The 22,084-nt window shown below is 41.9% G+C and overlaps 1 protein-coding gene and 1 long non-coding RNA gene across 9 annotated transcripts in view; one reads left to right on the top strand and one right to left on the bottom strand.

Annotated features, from left to right (window-relative positions):
* auts2a (activator of transcription and developmental regulator AUTS2 a) overlaps nt 1-22,084 on the bottom strand; it is a 478,003-nt gene that overhangs the window by 173,718 nt on the left and 282,201 nt on the right. For all 8 annotated transcript variants that reach the window (XM_067607423.1, XM_067607422.1, XM_067607427.1 and 5 more), the window contains one exon: nt 3,064-3,165. In XM_067607423.1, the coding sequence (XP_067463524.1) occupies nt 3,064-3,165 (102 nt within the window). The remainder of the gene's footprint in view (nt 1-3,063; nt 3,166-22,084) is intronic.
* Nucleotides 1,075-15,792, top strand: LOC137195237 (uncharacterized). Its single transcript, XR_010931097.1, has 2 exons — nt 1,075-2,490; nt 5,894-15,792. It is a non-coding gene; the product is annotated as an uncharacterized lncRNA (long non-coding RNA).

Consider the following 22,084-nt stretch of genomic DNA (forward strand, 5'->3'; position numbering starts at 1 on the left):
AGAAAAAAATTTCAAAATTCTCTGAATCTCAAATTATATATTTATATATATATTAGAAGATTTTCTGATTTCTTTAGTCTTCTATAGAAGTAAACTGAATGTCTTCGAGTTGTGGACTGTTGTGGACAATCCAAGACATCTGAAGACATCACTTTAGGCTTTGGGAAACAGTGATCAACATTTTTCACCATTTTCTGACATTTTATGGACCAAACAACCAATGAATTAATTGAGAAAATAATTCAAGAAAATAATTGTTAGTCGCTGCCCTAATTCAAACTATATTCTATAATCATAAAAATTGACACAACCAAAAGAATCACATTACCGGGCAAACAACAATTTTTGTTCCTTTTTGTATCCCTCCACTTTCCCTCCTCCCTTTCAGTCTGGGGAACAGAGCTCTGCTACAAAAGCTCCGACTTGCACCTCTTGCTATGTGTGAAGTGGGTTTTTACAGCATGGCCGGAGGGGAGTTGTTCAGAAACCTATGGGGACCGGAGATGAAGCCTCATACACTGTGACCATCTAAAGTGACATGGGGGTCTAAAAGTCTGTCTTCATGCTGCCCAGCTTTCAGCAGCTCTTCTGAAGACATGCTCAGTCTCCTGTGGGGTGTCTTGACCAGACGAAGCAGGGGGCACCAGGGTTGCGCCTCATTCTATCCTCCTGAGTGTACTGTTTGGCTGAAATGCCAACTCAGGTGGAAGTGATTATAGAGAAGGCGACAGATGCTTCCTGAGAACAAGTCGGGAGTGGTGAAAGTAGATGGTTTCTGCTCGAGAAAACCTGACACTTTCAAAAATGAATTGGGGATATAATTTGGAATTTTCGACAATGTTCCAATAAAATCGCTCAGAGTAAACACATTGGCTGGTGTGGTAAATTATATTTCAGGAGCTGATTTCATAGACAACATTTAAGAATAAACTGAATGTGAAGCAACAGTAATAGTGTCCTTATATGGAATATGGAAGTGAGTAATAAGGGTAGGGATGAAACCATGTTTTATTAGTGTGTAATGGGCCAAAGTACACATCATCACAGTGATACAATCTAAATGGAGGGAAGTGATTGGCTGATGAGGCCAAGTCAGATTATACTGTTGCCAATTCAGACAAAGTATTCATGAAATTCCAAACAGTGCTTAAAAAAATTACATGGAGCAGAGGCTCCCCAACACATAGTGAACTATTGATGTTCAGTATTTTTGATGCATTTTTGCTAGTCCCTTTAAGATAAAAACAACTTATATCAGGTTCAATGAAGCAACCAATTGCAAGTAGCATCAAGGATAGTTGTTCCAACATCCTTGAGGCAATCAATATCATTTGAAAATTTTGATATGGAGCAATAACATGCATTATTCTATTAAGTACAAACCAAACAGAATAACAGAAGGCTAATCCAGAGCCCTTTCCTTGATTTAAATGTAAGCTTATTGTATTTTACAACAATACCCATGTTACAGGGGCAGTATTCAGTTAACATTTAGTTAACAACAGATGATGTATTGACTTCTGTATGACAGTCACAGAGTTAGCTGTATTAGTCATCCATTAGTTAAGTGTTTTAAAGCCATTGTTAAACAAAATTTATCCTGGTTTACTGCTACAGAGCCACCACAGTGCAGTCTGACAGAAATCAGCAAGTATCATTTCAATTTCTGTTGTCAACATCAAATTACTTATTTCATTTCATGCCCAGTCAAGCATCGTAAAGCTACACGCAGAATCAGTTTTGCTTCAGTTGTTCGGCCATGTCTTTCTCAAAGACTAGCTTGCCTCCCAACTGACAGCTTTAATTATGGCCAGATATCTGATCGCTTCGCTGTAGATTCTCCACACAAATCAAAGAGCAGGGGTGGGTGTGTGGCAGCAAGGTCCCTAGAGTCTGCTCTCTTTACATCTTGGAATATGTCACAGGGCGCAGGGACACATAGCCGCTCTCTCGACTGCCAGTTAATGCTTGCTTCAGCTCCTCCGCAAGGAACAAGGACCTGGGTAAGTAGTGTCTTTTTTGTATCAGTCAGAAAGAACCTCAGAGAAAGAGTCTGTGTCTATGTGTGTGAGTGTTCATCTATGCAGGATGCAAATAGTGTTCTTCATGTTAAGTATCTCAAGAGTGCACTTAGAACATTTAAGATTTACCACAAAGTGCTCTGCCGAGGCAGAATTTTATTGGTTCATGGCCAAAAGAAATCCTGAAGAGATTGATTATACCACATTAATAACTTACCTTTCATCTGTGTGGCACACACACACAAACACATAATGACTCTTCAATTATGAAACTGTAGTTGAATTTCTAACATTTGCGCTGAAAGGGTATGCACAGATTTATAATACCAACTTAATTCTCTGAGTATCGGAGTATAAAAAACTTGATCACCAGACTGTGTCAACTGTTACTTGTCTTATTATTTTATTGTTAGGACTCCCTGGAAAGCAGTATTGATACTGGATGGATTATCCTGGTGGGATTCAGCAGGTAGGTTGATTTGAAGTTGCATTTGGACGAGTATCTCCCTGTCCGCATGCAACTGTTCCTTGCACATAAAGGTTGTGGCACAAGCAATGCAACTAAGAACTGATTCTAACACATTCATTTTCTTATTAATTAGTACACTATTTTTTTACTTATGTAAAATATTTAATATTCATTTTTAATCAAATCATTGATAGATCATTCTTAAAATATTAAAACAACATTCAACATTGTTTTGGAGCAGCCAAAAGACTCATAACTCTTTCTGGTTGTTGGTAAATAGAAAATAATCTGTGGAAAAGTTTGTTAATGAGATATTTACTCAGACTTTCTTTTCCAATTATTATGTCCAATCTTTGTTTGTTTATGTGTTCATGTCTATATTTGAAATGCTGAACCCAAGAGCGCAATACACGAAATACAAAATTATTGACTAGTAATACCCTCCATAAGTTTTTGGATTTGAAATCATTGAAGTAGATGAAACACTAGCCCTGATAGAATCTCAAACTACCACTGAAGTAGTGAGATATCAAGCAGTGAGCTTGTTTGTTGCTTGTTTGTTTATGTACTCACATCTGTCAGTCTGTCTCTGGAGCTGCTCCTGATGGAAGGCTTGGACTCTCCGCTTACGCTCTCGCTGTCACTGTCCTTACAGTTGTTCTGCCCTGGCTTCAGCTGAAAAACACAACACACAAGGAGACCGTGGGTTAACGACATGAGGCAAAACTGTTAACACTGCAGTTTAGAGCTATACATGGATAACGCTGGCTAGGGAAGATACCCCGCAGAAATCGGTTCATGAATATGTGAGAACTGGCAGGAGCTGCGGCGCTGTCTCTGTAAATCTGTCATGTTTCTGAGCCTATTCATTGGCCATCACTCCGCTTGCCAATGAAAGACGCCATCTGATCTCGCAGTATGAAACTCCTCTCAGCCCATGAAATAGAGAACAGGGACAAAGACCCCTCCAGAACCTTCAAATGGAGCCACTATCCTTTCCAAGCAGACACCACATGCTGAGGCAGCAGGAGCTCAGCAAGTGTCATCCTCTAGACACTCAGATGCAGCAAAATGACAAGAATAAAGAGGAGGACGCGCCAATCTGTGAGCATCTGAGGCCCTTCAAAATCTGGAGAACAATAAAAGACTCTTGGGAGCACGGAGCTGAGTGGAAGGAGGTGGGGTCTGTACTCCCTGTCCAAGTCTGCTATTGATGTCCTCTGAAGCTCCCATGCTGCTCCTTCCAGACCAGACAAACACTGCAGGTTTCATTTCAAAGCACATAAAAAGCTGTCTTTATGGGACAGTGCAGTAAACGGCTGCTCTGTCACCTAATAGGAAAAGCAGAGTGTGAGGCTGCACACACAAAGGACTTGGAGTAGAAGATGATGGCACTCTTCTGTTCCCTCCCTCTCACACTCTGGAGGGAAGGGACAGAGCTACAGTATGTGTTTTTTTTTTTACCGCTCTCTCTCTCTCTCTCAGTATTCTCCTTTCAGGTATCGGCCATCATTTAGTGCGATGAAAGGGCACAAGGTGGGGGAATACCAAAAGAACCCTTGAGTTGAGCGGATAATTAAAATGAAAATGTTCCCTTTTCTGTAGCCATTAGCGGTTTGAAAGGAATCCTATTCCTTCGGAGAATTGCATGATGGGTGAAAGGCGGGTGGATTCGCCGGAGTGCTGAACGTGATAACAGAGTCTGAGCGCTGGGAAATGCCTGATGGGCCTGTTTGACTGTATGCGTGCACGTGTCTGAATATGTGTGTGTGTGAGTGTGTGTCTGTGGGGTCAGACGGTGGAGAGAACACACAAGACCCCAAAAGCGGCACGTGAACAGACACGCGCGCACCAATGCCCTTCGCTGTGATAGCACTAATTACCTCCAACACATTTTTATTCCCACAAAAGCCGCAGCACATTTTCTCCCTTTTTCTTGTAAATGCCAGTTTGTCTGATGGGAGTTTACATATTTTTTTAGAGAGAAAAGGGGAATAATATCTCATCCACCCCGGCCCGTCAACGGATCCTTGAAGAAAGGGCGAGGGATGCTGTTTACGCCTCGGTCTGCGGCTCCTTCATCAAAACATGTTGACCTATAATATTTATTAACCAGCCGGTGTCCCTGCTGACAACACTGGGCAGCACACGCCGGCATACTCATGCATTTATGAATGTGCACACACACACACACACACACACAAAAAAAAATACACAGACCTTAGTGAAAGCTGCTGCTGACTCCTGCATCAAATATTCGAAGCCCAGAATATAACTCATATGGTGAGCTTATAAAGAATATAATCAGAAAAATGTGGGACTGATATAGAGATTTGTCTTTTATTAATCAATGTGCTATCAAACTGACTCTGCAGAGGTGAAACCACATAATCATACCGTCTGTATCCTGGCTTATCAGAGGGAAAGCACTCCATGAAATCAGGAATCTTGCACAAATTTAACTGTGTGTAATGTCTGAAGAACATGTCTAATAAAGACATTCCAATAAAGAGCGGCTCATCTTTCAGGGCTATTACATAGCTTGGGACCTGATTACACAGCTATTTGAAAACGTATCCCTCAGCTTGTTCCCTTTAATTTCCCCCTGAGCTCCCTTAAATTACTTCAGAGAATTGTGTTTTTTTTTTCCTCTTTCTTTTTTATCCGCTCTCCCCTTTCTGAGGTTCAGATGATGGATTCATTTCTTTTTATGGTGTGATTAATGGATGTCTTAAGCAAATGGAGGGAATGCTGGTGGTCATTGCCATCAAAAAGTGAAACTGAAATTTAATGACCTGCTGTCTGATGATAAATCTAAATGAGAAGCCCGTGTGTGTGGGAGTGGGGGCCGTCTCTGTGACCTCTGCTATAACGGAGCTGATCTGATCACTCCCACTTGTTACAGCGTGTGGGTCGTTTTCTATATTTTTACAGCCTTTTAAACTTAGCTTCAGTTTTGCCTCCTGTAATGAACACCCCTGCACTTCACTGCATTCGAAAAGGATCTAAAGGTGGAGAGGCGAGGCATGTGCCCGTGTGTGTGTGTGTGTGTGTGTGTGTGTGCAGATGCCCCAGACTGCTGTGCTGTACTGACGCAATAACATAAAGACATTAATTATGACGCAGGTTGAGGCATACGGATGCATTTATTTAATGACCTTCTTGTATCTGCGCAGCCTGGGTAAGGACTGGCCCTGCAGGAAGATAAACAGATGGTTTTAATATTCCAGAGGCTAATTTCACAACAATTAAAGACACAGCGAGACATTAACATCTAATGAAACATTTAAACTACTAGTAAGTGCATCTGCCATTAATTTCCACACAGTGCGGTCTTGTTTTCCTGCAATCTGTTCTGTGTTAGGGGATAAAGTTTTTTTTTTTCCCTTGTCTCTCTTACCAGTTAGAATTTATTGAAGGAGAGAATCAACAACTGTTTTCAATCAACAGTCAGCATGATGCTTTGGAAGAGAGCAGCCGGAACCTCAGAACGAACACTTCAGCCCGCAAGTATGAGAAATCATTAAACATTTCTTATAAACCATTCTTTCAAAGAACATTAAAATGCTTCTCCTCAAGTTACTAGCAACTATTCAAATACTTACTGTCACACTTTATTTAGACATCCACAAGTTATTATAATGTGTAAATATCTCAAGTAGTCTTTGTTAATATCTTTAACACAGTGTTACACTGTGTGTGGACATACAGTAGATTCACTTTGTTGTGCTTAGTCCATTTATTTACGAGTAAGTGGAGTAATTCAAAGTGGATCCTGTGTTTTGTTATAAGTTAGTTGTGTAACTTTTCCAGGAAATGTGTAATATGGAATTGAGAAATATGCTTTCGGTCTAATAAGCACTAGATTTTGGGAAAGAGCTCATTTGCATGGCAGCATTTATCTGTGGTGAGGCAATCTTTACTCATTTTTTGAATCATTTAATTGATTAGTCAACAATTTCCTGTTGCTTTCAGTCAACTAAAATGTCTTAATTGAGAACATTTCCTGGGTTAAAAATACAAAACAAACTGGTAGAAGACCAGTATTTTCTCAATGGTCTGATACAGTCAAAGCAACTATATTATCTGGAAAAAACAAATGCCAACAGCCTACATATGCATGTGGACAGCCAGAGAATTATGCTCAGCCTATTTTAATAGACAATATAGAGTCAAATGAACTGTCAGTGGCTTCCTCTTCAAAGATGTACAATGGCATGGATTCCCAATAATATTTCTTGACTGGCCTTGACCAAAGCTAAGTTTTTCTCATAGAAGCTTTATTCACTCAGGCACTCTCTACACTCTTGAATTTCACTTGGTCCAAACATATTGTACATGAAGAATAGCAGAGGGACCTTGCTTTTCAATATGTCTATTGAAGGTCAGACTGAAATAAACAAACATCTTAACAAATAACCACACAGTAGCATTATTGGAGCTGCCATACAGAAATACCAAAGGTGCAGCTGAATGTCATGTAAGCCTCATAAATACCTCATACTTACCTTAAGACATCTAGGAAAGCACAAGATCCCTGTCTTTATAATACAAAGGATTTCATTAAAAAAAGACTAAATCAATGTGGAATGTCTTGATGTCAGTACTGTTCTTAGAGGCAACAGAAGGTTATTTAAGCACTCATACATGAGTCAGAGCATACGCACTACATTCCAGATCAGAGTGCAGAAAAATGATGAAATATCTAATCTAACACTGTTCCCCTGGAAAGTACCCTAAAACAGCTATTACAACATTGTCTTGAACATGTGGAGTCAATTATTTTCTCACTTACTGAAAAGTGCTCACCATTGCCATAGTGGAATTTTACAAGTGTATTGACCTATTCTCAAGGGCTGCACTACAGACTCAATGCAATCAAGCACAAAAGTAGGCCCGCTAACAGTTCTAACCACAAAGGCCTTTTTAAACAGAGCCATACACAACCCGCCTGCCCCAGCAACTCCACCCCCAACCCCCATCCCTTATCCCACAAACAGTAAGAAAAAAAACAGAGAGGGAACTGGGCTCAGTTTTCTGTACTGGCCTCAGTGGGATTCTGCAGCCATCAGCTCCTGGTTTCCCTTAGTTACGCACAACAGCAGCTGCGGAGCTCGGCGGTAATAAAACCTGGAACAATTTAACGGCTTTTATTGTTCTTCTGCGGCTTTCAGAACAGCTAACCTGTCCTCTCAGGATCTGGCAGAGAGAATCCCACTAGGGCAGCAATGAAAGAGGATCTCATTTACCTAAAAGCACTTATAAATTTTTAATTTGCTTTAACAAGTAAATTAACAAGTCCCTCATTTGGGAAGTTTTATGGCTGCTTGCCACTGAGGGAGAACCATGAAAGTTTTATAGATAATCCACTACCTAGGCTGTGTTGCTGATAATAAATTGTCTATTTCCTGCGGCACTGTCAAATCCCCTCGGTTTCCACTGACTACACTTTGAATATCTCCTTTATCCTACCTTCAGAGGTCTATATACCAGGGCTATTAAAGTGCTGGGGAGCTTCACGACTCTGCAGTTAAAATGAACAACTTGAAGAATTTCTGTCGACTTTATACAGGCACTCTCGTATAGCCTTAGGAGACGCCATTGCAAACATTAGACCACATTAAGCATCGCTAATTATGTCTCTACCAGCCTCTACATCACATCAGCCTCACAGTGAGCCCATCTAGTAAAACCACCTTGGGCTGGTCGACAACAGCAGTTGGAAACTGCTGTGCCTGTTTAACTCACAGCCGGCTTTATCTGACGAGACTGTTATGTGAAAAGGGGGGTTGAGTGTTCGTCAGGGCCTGTAAGGGGCCTGACAAGGGGCCCTGCGTCATCCTTCTGACAGTGGCTGTGTGGGCGAGCCCACCAGTGTGGCCTGGCTCTGACCCTGTGCTTGGCTCTGAGGCCCAGCTGCTGTAACTGCCACAGACAGCAGCCCCGCCTGGCCCTCTCGTCACCCATAAGCCCCTCTGCCACCCTTGCTCACAGCCTGTCACTGAGCATCAGCACTTGGCTTCCATTGCCCCAGATTTGTTTACTGTTCGCTCTGTGTGTGACAAAGAGGTCACGGGCGTACAGTGTGAAAATAACCCTTAATACCTCTTTTTATCTCTGTAGTTAAAGCATGGGTGTTGCGTGTTCTTTCATCACTGTGACCAGATGACATATTCTTGGCATGTGAAGCCTACTGTTAGCTTGTGGTTAAGATGTCACTCGCAGTAAGGCAGTGCAGCAGTTTTTATTAGTACCTAGGAATGTAACCATGGAGAAGCCCAATTTCCTTTCAATCCTGTAGCATCATTGTGTAGCACTGATCTCTGGTGACCTTGTCACACATCATTTTTCTAACAGGGGAGAGATCAGTGAGGCCGAATGCACCCATTCTGACCAATCTCAGGCCACGGAGGAGGCTTTTCTAGCCTCTGTGCTGGAATGTGAAGCCAAAGCAAAGATATGGAGCCACTGAGGACTAGTCACAGCAGCCGCAGGGTGAGAGCATCCTCTGAGGAGAGGAGGAGTGGGAAATGGAGGCTTGGGGGGGGGGGGGGATGAGAGGAGGGAGGTAAACGTGGTTGAGAGCACTGTCTTGATCTCATCAGTCATACTAAGGACTCCATTTCCTCCACCGCAGGCTGGAGGCTACTAGAGCTTGTGGCTGCATTTATATATTGCCATAAATCTCTGATCTATGACGACATTACAGACAAATCAATATGCTTTTAACATCCATCCTCTGCCCTGCGTCGCAATCACCCTTCTTCCTTCTCACAAATGGTCATATAATGCTGTAGTCTGGTGGATTGAGTTATGGGGACAATTCCCAGATTTAATAATGAACTGAGCAGGTGGAGAAAAAGTGTGTGGTGGTGGTGGTGGGGGGGGGGTGATATATAAGAGCAGCAGGAGACCTCTACTCTCTCAGATCATATCTGAACATCTTGTTATAGTAGCCCAGCGTGACAGTAAAATAACCTTCCTGCCCACTTTACGCACCTCCAATCCCCTAAACTCTAACATTCCCCATGTAGTGCGTACAGAAAAGCAGACCAAGAGAACACTGTTACTAGATTCCTTCCCAGAATACACTGGGAGACAGAGGAGGGGTCAAAAAGACTTCTAGCTGCCCAGTTGAATGCTCACCACCGCATAACTACTCATCAAAGAAATTTGCGTGCAATTAATTACATGATTCCCCAGCTCTTCAATCTGTGCTACTGAGTCGTTTCTTCAATATTGGCTTTCAGAGACACATCCAACTAAAGCCACAGCCAGTGTGCCAAATCACAGCTCCCTGAGCTGGGCAGCCTCAATAAAGAGCGGTATGGAAAAAAGACAGCAGAGAAAAAGCCCTCTCCTATCAGCTTGCAGGGGCTATCATTTCTCTTTTTTATTGCCATTTATTTTCCTCCAGGAATTCACTGCCAGTATATTGGCAAGCCTTCCAGTAGATGGAGGCAATGAAATTTAGCGCAGACACTTAACACTGGGTCAAGCCTTGTGTGCGGCTCATGTGTGGTGGTAATATGATAGACAAACGCTTCTAGTTTAGGGAAAGAGGGCTTTTTTATGTTACAGGAATAGCAGCAGAGTGCTCACAGTCACATGTGTTACTGCAAAAAAAGAAAAAAAAAAAAGAAAAAAAAAAAGAAAGATGGAAAATACATAACCAGAGCCTTTAGAAGGAGGAAGAAGACACTAACATTCGCAAATTGGCAGAGTGCTGTACCCTGATGGTGGCTATTTAAGAGAGAAAACCTAAATAGGTCAAAGCTGTGCCATTACATTAAACCCTGAGGCATGGAAGAACCACTGGCTGGAAAATAATTCAGTAAATAAAGCTAAAAAACGTATAAACTAATGGAGATTAATTAAGAGACATTCCACTCAAACCCTTAAGAGAAAAGGCCACTCAATAAACATGTGATTCCAAGTCATTTACATCCACTCCGGAACATCGCAAGAATGTGTGTGATTGAATTTTACACGTATTGGTGCCAACTGTAGCAAATAAGCCACAGGCTGCACTAACTGACTAATGTACATACATTAACATTTAAAGGTTACGTGAGCTACAATCCTTTCAGTTCATTCTGAAAAACATGACATCATTCACTCATTTTAATCACCTTACCAGCGAATAAAACTTTGTCGTTCAGTAGCAGTGTCCAATAACCCCGTGGACATTAAAGTGAAGGTCATGAGGTCATGAGCTGATCGCACGTTAGCAGGTGGATTTTGCCATTTACTGAACAGGCCTCCCTGCCTATCAAGCACCCTGCTGTGGTTTGTGTGCTGGTGTAAACCAACAAGAATGATAACGTCTCACCTTACCTGCATTTGGCTCCATCTGCGCTGCTATTTGGGGGATTAGAGGAGGCTGTAAAATCTGATGGCAGGATATACATTTCCTATTTGGCTGACCCCGGGTGCTTGCTCGAGGCCAGTGCTGTTATCACTAATCCCTGCTGTAAATGTTCTCATTTAGCCACCTTCCTGAAATTCACATCTGTCGTTATCAAGTCATAAAACAAGACAGTGCTTCAGTCCCAACGTATTAATAGCAGCCTGAGTTTGCCTGCGTTGTTAGGAGTATGCGAGCAAACATCTGCTCTGGCTGCTTTAACAGACTGGTAATGGGAGACAACAAAAAGCCAAGGGCAACAAAAATACAGCCAAACAACATGATTGTAATTGAAATAATCAGGACTTCAGAGAAAAGGAAATAACTCATATGTAAAGCCAAATCATACTATACTTTTGTTACGCACGATGGTACATTAAGCCATAATGACAGAATATTGTTCATTAACATTAGAGTGGAACTACACTGACGTTTACCTGACTCCCTTTCATCTGACTGGTCATAAAAATGCAGCTGGAATGTGGCCATAATGGGCTGGTAGTCAGCAGACAGGCTGGAGATCTCACATAGAGCAATCTCTGCATTGTTCCTGTGATGCCTTCATGTGCTGTTAGAAATATTGTTATTGTAAGTCGAGCACATGTGAAAGATCCAAATACAAATGGGACAGAGGGAATATTCTGATAGATAAACTGCTGAGATGACAACATGAAACAACATCAAAAGTGATGTACTATATTACACTACATCATTTAATGTTGTGGTAATAATTTGAATGATTTCAGTTTCTATTTTTCAAAGCAATTGTGTTGCTAATTAATTACAAAAAGAACTAGCGTGATTTCTTAAACACCACAATGACCACAAAGCTTGCGTATTGGCTACTTTTTCACTACTTAAGCTGTATTTATGAATTCCATCTTCAGAAGAAGCAGTGTGTGTTGAGATTTGAAGGCAGTGCATACAGTATCTCCTGCCCATTAATTCTCCCCTCAGTGCTCAGATTTATCCTGTAGATATTACTGACCTTGAAAAGTAGAATACACAAAGAGGTGTGTGCTATGTAAAACTGCAATAAAAGCAAAATACTGGAAGCAGATGGGAAATTAATATTGGGATGCTGACCTTTTGTCCCCAGTGCTAATGTTTGAGCATCATATTAATATTTCAAATACTTCCCGGTTTACATTTACAAATGCATCTTTACAGACCACTGCCCTGCTAAAAGCACAATGTTTGTTTTTCCTTTGAACTGTACTTTACCACACAGTCATTATTGTACCAGCATGATACTGAAGGGTCACTGCTGCTGCTGGTGCTGGTGGGGGATTTCCTACCCAACGTCCAATCAAAGCAACCAAGCTGGCCAGAAATTACATGTGTAATGGGACAAAATGCACTTAAGTTGCATAATTAGTGCTGGGAAAAAACCCAGCAAAGTAAAACAATGAAAAACCCACTACATGTCTGTCATCATCCATCATAAGTTTTATACAAAGGAAGCTTGCAACATTAGCAACCTTTATTAATCACATCTGAGTGATTTGTGTGTCACTAGTTGGGGAAGGAGAACATTTTAATATTTTGAATTTCAAGTGAATTTGGAATCAAACACACTACCTAAACTAAGGTGCCACGTCTAAATTCTGATTGGTGATGTGAATTGGTAGGAAAAGCATGGAGCTATGTTTACTACAGAAGAAAATACACAGTCTACGCATCAAAAAGTGTTGAAGATTTTCCACAATTATGAGACGACTATCTACAGCAGTTTCAGCTGAAAAGACATTTCAGCAATGCCACTTAAAAAGTTGGAAGAAGTACGGAAACTAAAACTACTTGAAAGGCCTCCGTACAGCAGCAGTAACTAGGGCATGTACTTGTAGCAGTTCAATTAATCATGGTTTTACACAAGATGGAACATTATCGTCTTCTCCAACCTTGTCAGAACTCCAACCATGGAAAATAAACAAACTGATTTCTTTATCCAATGTCACAGCTTTACAGTGGAAATAAAAAGGAGTCAATGATTTAAGCCTACACAGCTCTGAGAATAGCTACCTGTCATGCAAGACCTGAGAGCATCCAACAATGACTAGGCTGCTTGTAGAAATATCTTCCCCACATGTGTGTAAGGCAAATTACAACACACAGGGGACTTGTTACATTTCAGCGTAGTTCCACATCACTTGGCTTAAAGAGAGACTATTTAGGTGGTTTAGTGCTCTTATTTATGTTAAGAATTACAGTAAGATCGAAATCCTGTCAGATTTTTTTCTCCACTGACAAGTAGTGTTTTCAGCAGCTATCAGCGATCTTGGCAGGGTAAAAGAATTACTCCATGACCCTCTTTGCAAGCCATGCCCTTACTCTGTTTGTGTTTTGGTCTGGGCTTCCTCTAGCGAGTAATGGACTTCCTTCAACCCATAAATCACACTTGTACACCCCTTTTGATTTTTTTTCTCCCTTTTTTCTCCTTTCCTTCACCATGTTTTATTTAGTGTACCACATATTTGTTCGTGTGAAGCTATTTTCTGTCACAAAAAGCAGTCAGACAATGCTGGCCCTCTTTTCTCCTGTTCTTGGAAAGGCTCTTTTACAGGCGCTGAGGGCCACAAATGTCAACCACAGGAAGGCAATTATGAGAGTAAAATTACTTCCTTACTGTTATCAATCCACTCCTTGGACCCAGGGAATGGTTAAAAGCCACCATGAAATAGGGCACAGTTAGAGTTTTCTCCTGGGTCCCAGCCAAGGCTGCTAACCTTGCTATTAAAGGCCCCGACAAGCTTTGTCAATGCAATCTGCTGAATGCCTTGAGTGACACGCGATCGATATTCTCCACTCTCCCGGGTCATCACCAGTGACAGAGGCCTAAGTAATAATACAGCTCTAGCTGCCTCTCTAACTTAAATGCTTCCACTGCCACAATATTTCTTTTTTTTTTTTTTTGTCTCGGGGCTTGCAAGCTAAATTTTCCACACTGATCGAAAGAGGAAGATATGGAAGGTGGAAGGGAACAGGGGAGGGTGGAGGTGTGGTGGTGATGGTGGTGGGGTGATGAGGAATTGCTATGTGTCTGCACTGATGCTGGCGAGGCTGAGAGGGGGAGAGAGAGAGAAAGAGAGGAGGCACAGAGGGAGGGGGCTCTGATAAATCGAAAATGACTGGCTGCCGAGTTGTAATCTGCCAGCGTCGAGCCCCCTGTAGCAACAAGCCAAATGAAAAAGCACGCTGACAGGCCGGAGAGATGGAGGGCCTGCGGTAGATTGCGGGGAGGAGATGGCGCAAGGGGGAGAGAGAGAGAGAAAGCGGAAGGGAGAGCAGGAGGGAGGAGGAGAGGGAGGGAAAACAGGCAGAGCAGGGAGGAACTGTGGGGGAGTCATTTACGTTTGTTCCTGTGCATGAAGGTGTCAGGAGGCAGCGAGGGGGAGGCAGTGTGTGGTTGCAGGTAGTAAATAAAGTGGATGTATCTGCGCGCGCACACACACACACACACACACACACACACACACACATTTTTACCATCTGAAAACATAAGAGTCCCATTACAATTTCTAATAAGGTCTAATGTAAACATGAACAGTTGGCAGTGTTGTACCACCCATCAAGAGCTGTCAATTAGCTCTACACTGAAAATGTGTTTTATGTGTTTATATGACTGGGCCTGTGTGTGTGTATGTACAGACGGCTTGTAAATCTCTTGTTATACGCTATCTTTGCGTTTTGCATAAATGCCATCCGAAAGGGATGTGTACACACACGCGTGCAGGCAGCTGTCATGTCCTTCACAAGCAGGTGAATCAAGCTCCAACATCAAAATCCAACACAAGAGCTCCACCTACTGCAAGTGCCTTCTCTGTGCCCCTTCCTCTGTTGTTCAGACAGCCAGGAGAGCTCTGAGAAAACACCAGCAGGAGACGACTGTTCATGTACGGTGCGCAGCTCATTTCTACCCATTCCATTAAATTTCAAAGTAACCTTTCTCATTGAGCATTAGCGTCAGACTCTGGAATAGCCATCCCAGACAGGACTAATAAGGCTGCAGCAGTCCGGCCTTGTCTGGCTGCCTTATACAATGTCAGCTGCGATGAGAGCTAAAAGCTAAGCCCGCTCTCCCCTCCCAAGTATTAAGTGTGTAAGCCTGATGCCTGTTAAGCAGGGTCTTGTAGGAGCAGGGCCTGAGAGAAGGAGTCAGTCTGCCTCACTGTCTGCCTGCCTAACAGGCCTGCTGGCCTGAATACACAACAGCACTCCCTCGCAAAAATGCAAGGTCAATTCAGCAGCAGCGGTGAGCCCAAGACAAGAGGACCAGCATTGTAATTGGGAACTCAATAAAGCTCATGTGGAAAACAATGTAAGATGGTGCTGGCAGATCCCACCCACTAGGACCATAGAGGGCCCAGAGCAAACAATCTGTCTGCACAGCCATCCATAACCCTACACAGAGTTTACACATCTAGATCAGATGAGCTGCATATATTTAGAAATCACTAGTGGCACAGCGAGGGGCCTGATGAATTCACAAACAGCAGGAAATAGCGCCACTGTATTTTCAACGGAATTATCTGCAGCTCTTTGTCTATCCATTGCTGTTTTTTTTTTTTTCCCCTCTGCCTCGCCACAGCAGCAGACATGCCCAGCAAGGCAACAGGGGCCTTGAATCTGTAAAGGCTGCGTCCCTCCTCCCCCTGTTTCATTTGCAGACCCGTGGCTCACAGTCGGACTGTCGCAGAGAAAAGCCATCTCCCTCACAGCATGGCTGCTGTTTCAGGGTAATGCCGATCTGCTGTATGCACCCCGACTTCCCGCGCTCCCACTGGGCTATTCAGGAAATCACGGCTGATACTGAGCCGTTTGTCTCCCTTTTGTGCTCACCCCTGGTCGCGTCATGGCAGAAAAAAAAAAAAAAAAAGAAGAAGAAAAAAATGGGAGTGCAGCTTTTTCCCCCCTGAGGAAACACTGAAAATTATTTCTGTAACCCTCAGTGTGGCAATTTTGGTGAAAGCGCACAAAAAATGAATAAAACACAATTTAAAAGGCTGGCTCTGCAGGAGTGGGAGTCTGCCTGTGGCTTTCTGAGTTTGCTGGGGAAAATTGGGTTCTCAGCCTGAGGTTTATCACTTGAAACTTCAGGCATTTTCTGGAACAAAACTGGTGTAATCATTTCAAATAGGCCAGTATGAGATGAAGACTTTATATAAGCAGTGCAAAAATCCACTGAGGTCTAATCAAAGAAATACTGAAGGAAGTAATGTGGGAGTTATACTTTGCATTTCTGTGGCTTTTCACTGTGACAGCTTTTGTGTCAAATAGCTTTGAACTACATAGGCTGTTGATGGCATGACTGCACAAACAACCCAGGAACAAGGGATCACAGTCTCATCAGTGCACATTTGCTAGCGCTGGCTGCAGCACACATATTCCTCAGCCACAATCAATTATCCTGCCAAAAAAGCAGGCCAAAGAGGCAGCTCTCATATAATTGTGGCTAATGAGAAATAAAAAGGGGAATAACCTGCATCACAAGACCTTGTCCATCATGCCAGCTGATAAGATGAAGTATGACTTCAGAGCAAGTTACTAGCTGTTTGGAAAGGGATGTGAGTGGGAGTGTTTTAATATTTCACTGATAAGGAGTGTGGAATTTAGTTTGGGTCATCTAATGTTTTTCAAGCTGACTTATGACCTGCTCTGCTTGAATGTAGGCTGAGCCGCCTCCATGATAACAGTGATGTAACCTTTAAAGCTAATCCATGTTTTCTCAGATAAGCCTCACCTCTGTCACTGAGATTACAATGTCGACCTAAATGGCCCAGAGGAAGACAAAACACTAAACCGTGACCTAAAACAAACCCTTGTGAAATCTGTATGAGTTGGCACATTAGTGAGTTCCCACACATAATCACAATGGTGATACATTTTCTTCCGGGTACAAAATAAAAGTGGGTTGAGGCTGTGAAGAATTGTGTTGTTAATATTGTTGAATGATTCCTGACCTCCAGACGTCTCATTGAAAAACAGATTTTAGTGAGATAATAATCTCAAAAGAGTCAATTAAATAAATTTAAAAAATAAATCATCACCTAACTTGTGTCTACAAACAACAGCTGTAAGTTAAAGTGAAAACACTCAGACAGCATCACAGTTTCAAACCGTGTAAAGGTACTTGTATTATGAATTATGGAGAAGCTCAGTGAATGCAAATGAGAACTATACAAGGCTTATATTCAATCCAAAAGACAAAGAAGAGAAGTGAAGCAGAGAAAACATGCAAAGCTGGGTACAATCTTAAAAGTAATGGGAAGCATTGGGGGTTTGGATGAGGAGCGCTTTCACTTCCCTGCAGTCTCACAGGAGAGCACAGTGAGCCAAAAACAAGGCTAAAACAAGCATCCACTGCATTTAAAAGCACACTTTCAACAATGCTTTTTATCAAAACTTTTTTTCCCCCCATCCCCTTCTTTAATTTTTTTCCTAGTAACTCTTCATTTACAATTGTCTGTATACACTACACATGAAAAGACGCCCCGCTTTTGTAGGCCAGAAAGACTGGAGATTTTCTGTCAAAATTCCCCCGAGCCATCTTTTAAACACACGGGTAAATAATTCAGCACAGCCTGAACAAAGACTGAATCTGAGAGAGCGCCGGGTTCTCTCGTGTACGCTGCACTTTCTTTCCTCGTCCCACAAGAAGGAACAATGAGTCGGGCACTTTCCTCTCTGTTCGTGACTGAGAATTTTTCAGCTTTATTTTGAGCTTTCAGCCCACAACCAGAGCTGCTGCTGCTGCTGCTGCTGCTGCTTCAGTCAGACCCTTGTGTCTTTCTTCCCTGACGGAGAGCTGCAGTACAGCAGCCTGTCACCCTCCTGTTGACCTGTGGGTGGTGCTACATGACAACACATCAGCATGAGGAGTTGATGGAGGAGGAAAGAGAGATGATCGGTAAAATACACATAACAGAAATATTAGAAATAAATAATAAGGTTCTATTTAGTCTGAGATGAGAAAATATATCACAATGCACTTTCAACACTAGATATACATAACCACTTTTTATAGCATGTATATATGTGACACCTAATTGAGGAGGTGTCAAACTAAACAGGCGATACTTGTAACAAACATCATTATCCTCTCATCTGGTCGCCCTCTCCTCTCTTCACAACCACTTTAACTGTTTTGTTTATTTCTCCATCTCTACCGGTTTGCAGGTTTAACCTCGCCGTGGGAGGGTGCGTCCAGAAGAGGCCACAGCCTGCGGCATGGGTGGTGTTTGTAACTGTGAGTGTGCCTTTATGTGATTTTTAATAGTGGATATCTTTTTAGCACCAGATCTATAACCTCAAATTTTCCAAAACCAAGGGGGTATTGTATGTACTGTGACCATGTCTGACTGTTATCACAGCTCTGATTCAGATGCAGTCATCTGGTTTCTCGTAAAAATGTGGATTATTTTGGCAAGGATGCAGGAGAGCTCCACGCTTGTTTCCAATGTGGGACATTTCAAGGAAAAAGCTTTTTTTATCTTGAAAGAATATCACATGGACTCAATATGAGAAAAAAATCTGATGGATCTGCAAAAAAAGGAGAAATTTTCTCAACCCATTGCCAGACTTCAAATAAGATCAAAATAAGAAATAAAATAGGAAAAATAAAAATTTCAGGGAAATACTACATTTGGTCTCGCTATGTAGAATCTGATGGGAGTTGACTTTGACTGATACAGTAAATCAACTTCTGCCACATGGTGTAGCCAGTTTAGCTTCTGGCAAAGACAGTGCATCAAGGACATAACTGAGCACACACATTCAAAATTAAATGTTCAATACTCCACATCCTGTTTCAGACCACAGGAAAACACTGTTAAGCTCAGTATTTCATATCCCGTTACTGCAGAAACTCTCTCTTTCTTTGTTCTCCTGTCTGTTTCTGTACTTTCGTGAATACAATACCTACATTTAGAGGGGAGTCACTCAGCCTCACTCCTTAAAACAGACTTGTGTATCTAGTGAACCTGCAGCCTGTGTGGTTGCACACAGCAGTCTAGTGAAGATCCTTATTTTTATCATTTTTCCTCTTCCTTTCCTTTCCTACCTCACTTTCTGTACTTCGCTTCCTTTCCTCATCACTAATTGGCTTTTGTTCTCACCCTTTGTCACCCTTCATTTATCTGATGAAGTTCACCTGATCACTCTTTATTTAAAGACGGCACTCCCTCTAACTCAATCTCTCACCTTCACATGGGGCGGCAGTTCTGATAAGAGGAATTTATCTTATTCTATGTCCATGTTAGTTTAACTGACAACTTTATTTATCCTTATTTCTTTAAGAGATTGATACAAAATGGACATATGAGACTAATTTGACTTATAGTGTTAAGTTTTAATCTTGTATTTGTTTTCTTTCAGATTCAACAGCCCGTGTGTGTTTTTTCTCTCTTATGTTCATAAATGCAATACCTTTGATTTTTGGAGAAAATAAACCTTTAATCAGAGGACTGAAGTTTCCTGGCTTTATTTCTAAGCATTCTGATCCAATGCCCACGATGATAGTCAACTTTTCATTCTGAACCCCCTAATTTACAGGGTGATTACTTTGCCTGAGTTTAGCAGGAATAATACAGTATTGAGCTGCACACAGAGAGCTGAGGAGGAGTGGTTGGAGGGGATGTGTGGGGTGGCAGAGGCTACCTCTGCTTGTAGCCCGGGGCCAGACTGGGAATCAGTTCAAAGATTCCACATATAACTCTGATTAAAAATACACAATGGATCTTTTTAACTTTCATGACTAATAATTGATGAACACAAAGACCCTCTTGAATTTTCCATGTGAAAGAGGAGCTGACATCCGAAGGGTTCACTGAATCTGAGCTTGTAGCCCTCCCTCCCTCCCTGCTCCCTCCTCCCTCTCCACATCTTCCTGCTCTCCATCTCCTTGTAGCTGCGGGCTAATTGCAGCGATTTTAGATGATTGTTATGAAAAACAGGCGAGCGGCGGCGCTTTGCGAGCTGAATCCCCTCGAGGAGAGGCCCCGCCACACCGGGAGCGCCTGTGCATCCTAATGACTGCAATCAGGGCCTGCAAGAGCGAGGACGCCTTTGTTTTCTCCAACACTGTGAAGGAGGCGAAGAGATGCGCACACACAACAACACACTCCAACGCTCTTCAGGATGAATAAACCTGAAGAGAACAACAACTGCGGCGGTTCTCTCCTTGTCAGCGCGTCCCACTGCAGTATACACGGTTGAGCAGCAATTCAAGGAGACTCCCAATCAAAATATACAAAACAGCAACAACTGCAGCAACTCACAAATACACCATTTACATTATAGGCATACATGTCAAGAGGCTTCATTAAGCACAAAAAAAAGGAACAAGCTTAAATTCCTGTACTGTAAACACTGTTAAGTCCAAAAGTGCACAAATCAAACTAACAGTGTCCTGATAGTGGAAAAACTGTGTAGTAATTAATACATGAAACAAACATTATTTCCATCATGTTTTCTACATTGTTTTTCACCATTTGTGGTTTGACTGCCACTCTTTTCATTACATCATCTTGCGCCCTCTTCCTCTGCTACTGACACCTGACTGGAAAATTCGCACTACTGTTTATCTCGATGACCCAACTCCTGATATTCACATAACAGTGTTGGATGGAAACCTACATTCATTTGCATTTTCCTCAGCTGAGTTACTGGAAATTTGGTTGAAATTTGCACTACATTTGGATGGAATAAAACATGATCAATCATATATTGGTCATAATACTGTTTGCTGCTGATACTTTAATTTTATTGATGGGTTTAAGTTATGTTACTTTAATTCCAAGTGGATATGATAAAACTGTATTTTTAAAAAATGAATTAAACTGCTTGATTTTGTGCAGAGCTGTTCATTTTTGTAAATGTTTTTTATTCCTGCTCATTAATAACCCTGAAGACATGGATACACACACACACCTACACTTACAAAAGTGTGCACACAGACAGCTAACAGTGTGTGTCCACAGTAAGTACCAGAGATTTAACAGTGTGAATAATTAAATTGTAACTAAATCAATTCAAATTAAAGCTGCAACAGCGATGAACAGGCCCTCGTGCCTCAGAGGGAGCGGCAGCTGTGGTATCGCTACTGGAGGTCGGTTGACACAGGTCTGAATGGTCGGGATTAGCGGACACTGTGTTTTTCCTGTGTGCAGTACATGGTGCTGGAGATGACACTGGAAATTGTGTATACATCCTATGAACTATGCGTCATTTAGGCCTCACTTCCTCGTGCCCGTAGGCAATATGACATAAGTGAAATATTAATGCAGCAATACATTTACCAGAGAGCAACTGACATGGATATACATTTTCATGAATATTGGACGTTGCATGAAGGAGTTAAATATCACTTCCTGTGTCCACCATGTGGCGCTAGAGAACACCCACTGATTATACGTCATGTGGCTCTATGTCATGTTTAGATCACACCATGTCAATTTCATGTAAATTGGATCATGTTTATCACATAGGGCTGATTTCCTGTTGTCAGTAGGTGGCGCTATGACTATGACTCAATATTGACACGTATATATGATCAGGCCTGGACTCTCATCAAGCATTAGAAATTTGGGGCAGATTGGACAATGTACATTCAAGTTACAACATCTTCCTGTTTCATGTTTTGAGCAAAATTGACCAGCGAGGATGCTCTATGAAAAAGCTCAAAAGCTTCTCAATATAGCATCACAAAGGTCTTTAGATATCATCTACCAAGTCGCTTGAATTGATTCTCTAGGAGGAGTTTGTTAAAGTACAATGCCTGTCAATGGCTTCACTTTATGAAATAAAATACACAGTAGATTCAAAATGGCTGACTTCTTGTTGGACTTAGGGTATGGCTCCAAGAGTCTGGAGATGTTACATCTGCATACCAAATTTCATACATCATCAAAATTAAAGGTAGGGGCTTTCACCCTCGAGCCACAGCCAAGCCCAGATATCAAGTTACGTCACTTCTGATGCAAGTGCAAAGTTTTGTGAGTTTTCGAGCACCTCAAAAATGCTCAAAGTAATTAGAGAGCACTGTAGAGCTGCGTGCCACACCCAAGCCAAATTATGATACTAATCGACATACTTACTAGTTCAAGCATAGGTGCAAAGTTTCATGAGTTTTTGTGCATCCCAAAAGCCTCAAACATATGTTAGTAAAATGAAAATTGACACACAAAATCC

Source organism: Thunnus thynnus, chromosome 13, assembly GCF_963924715.1.
Source record: "Thunnus thynnus chromosome 13, fThuThy2.1, whole genome shotgun sequence".
In the NCBI taxonomy this organism is placed as follows: Eukaryota; Metazoa; Chordata; class Actinopteri; order Scombriformes; family Scombridae; genus Thunnus; species Thunnus thynnus.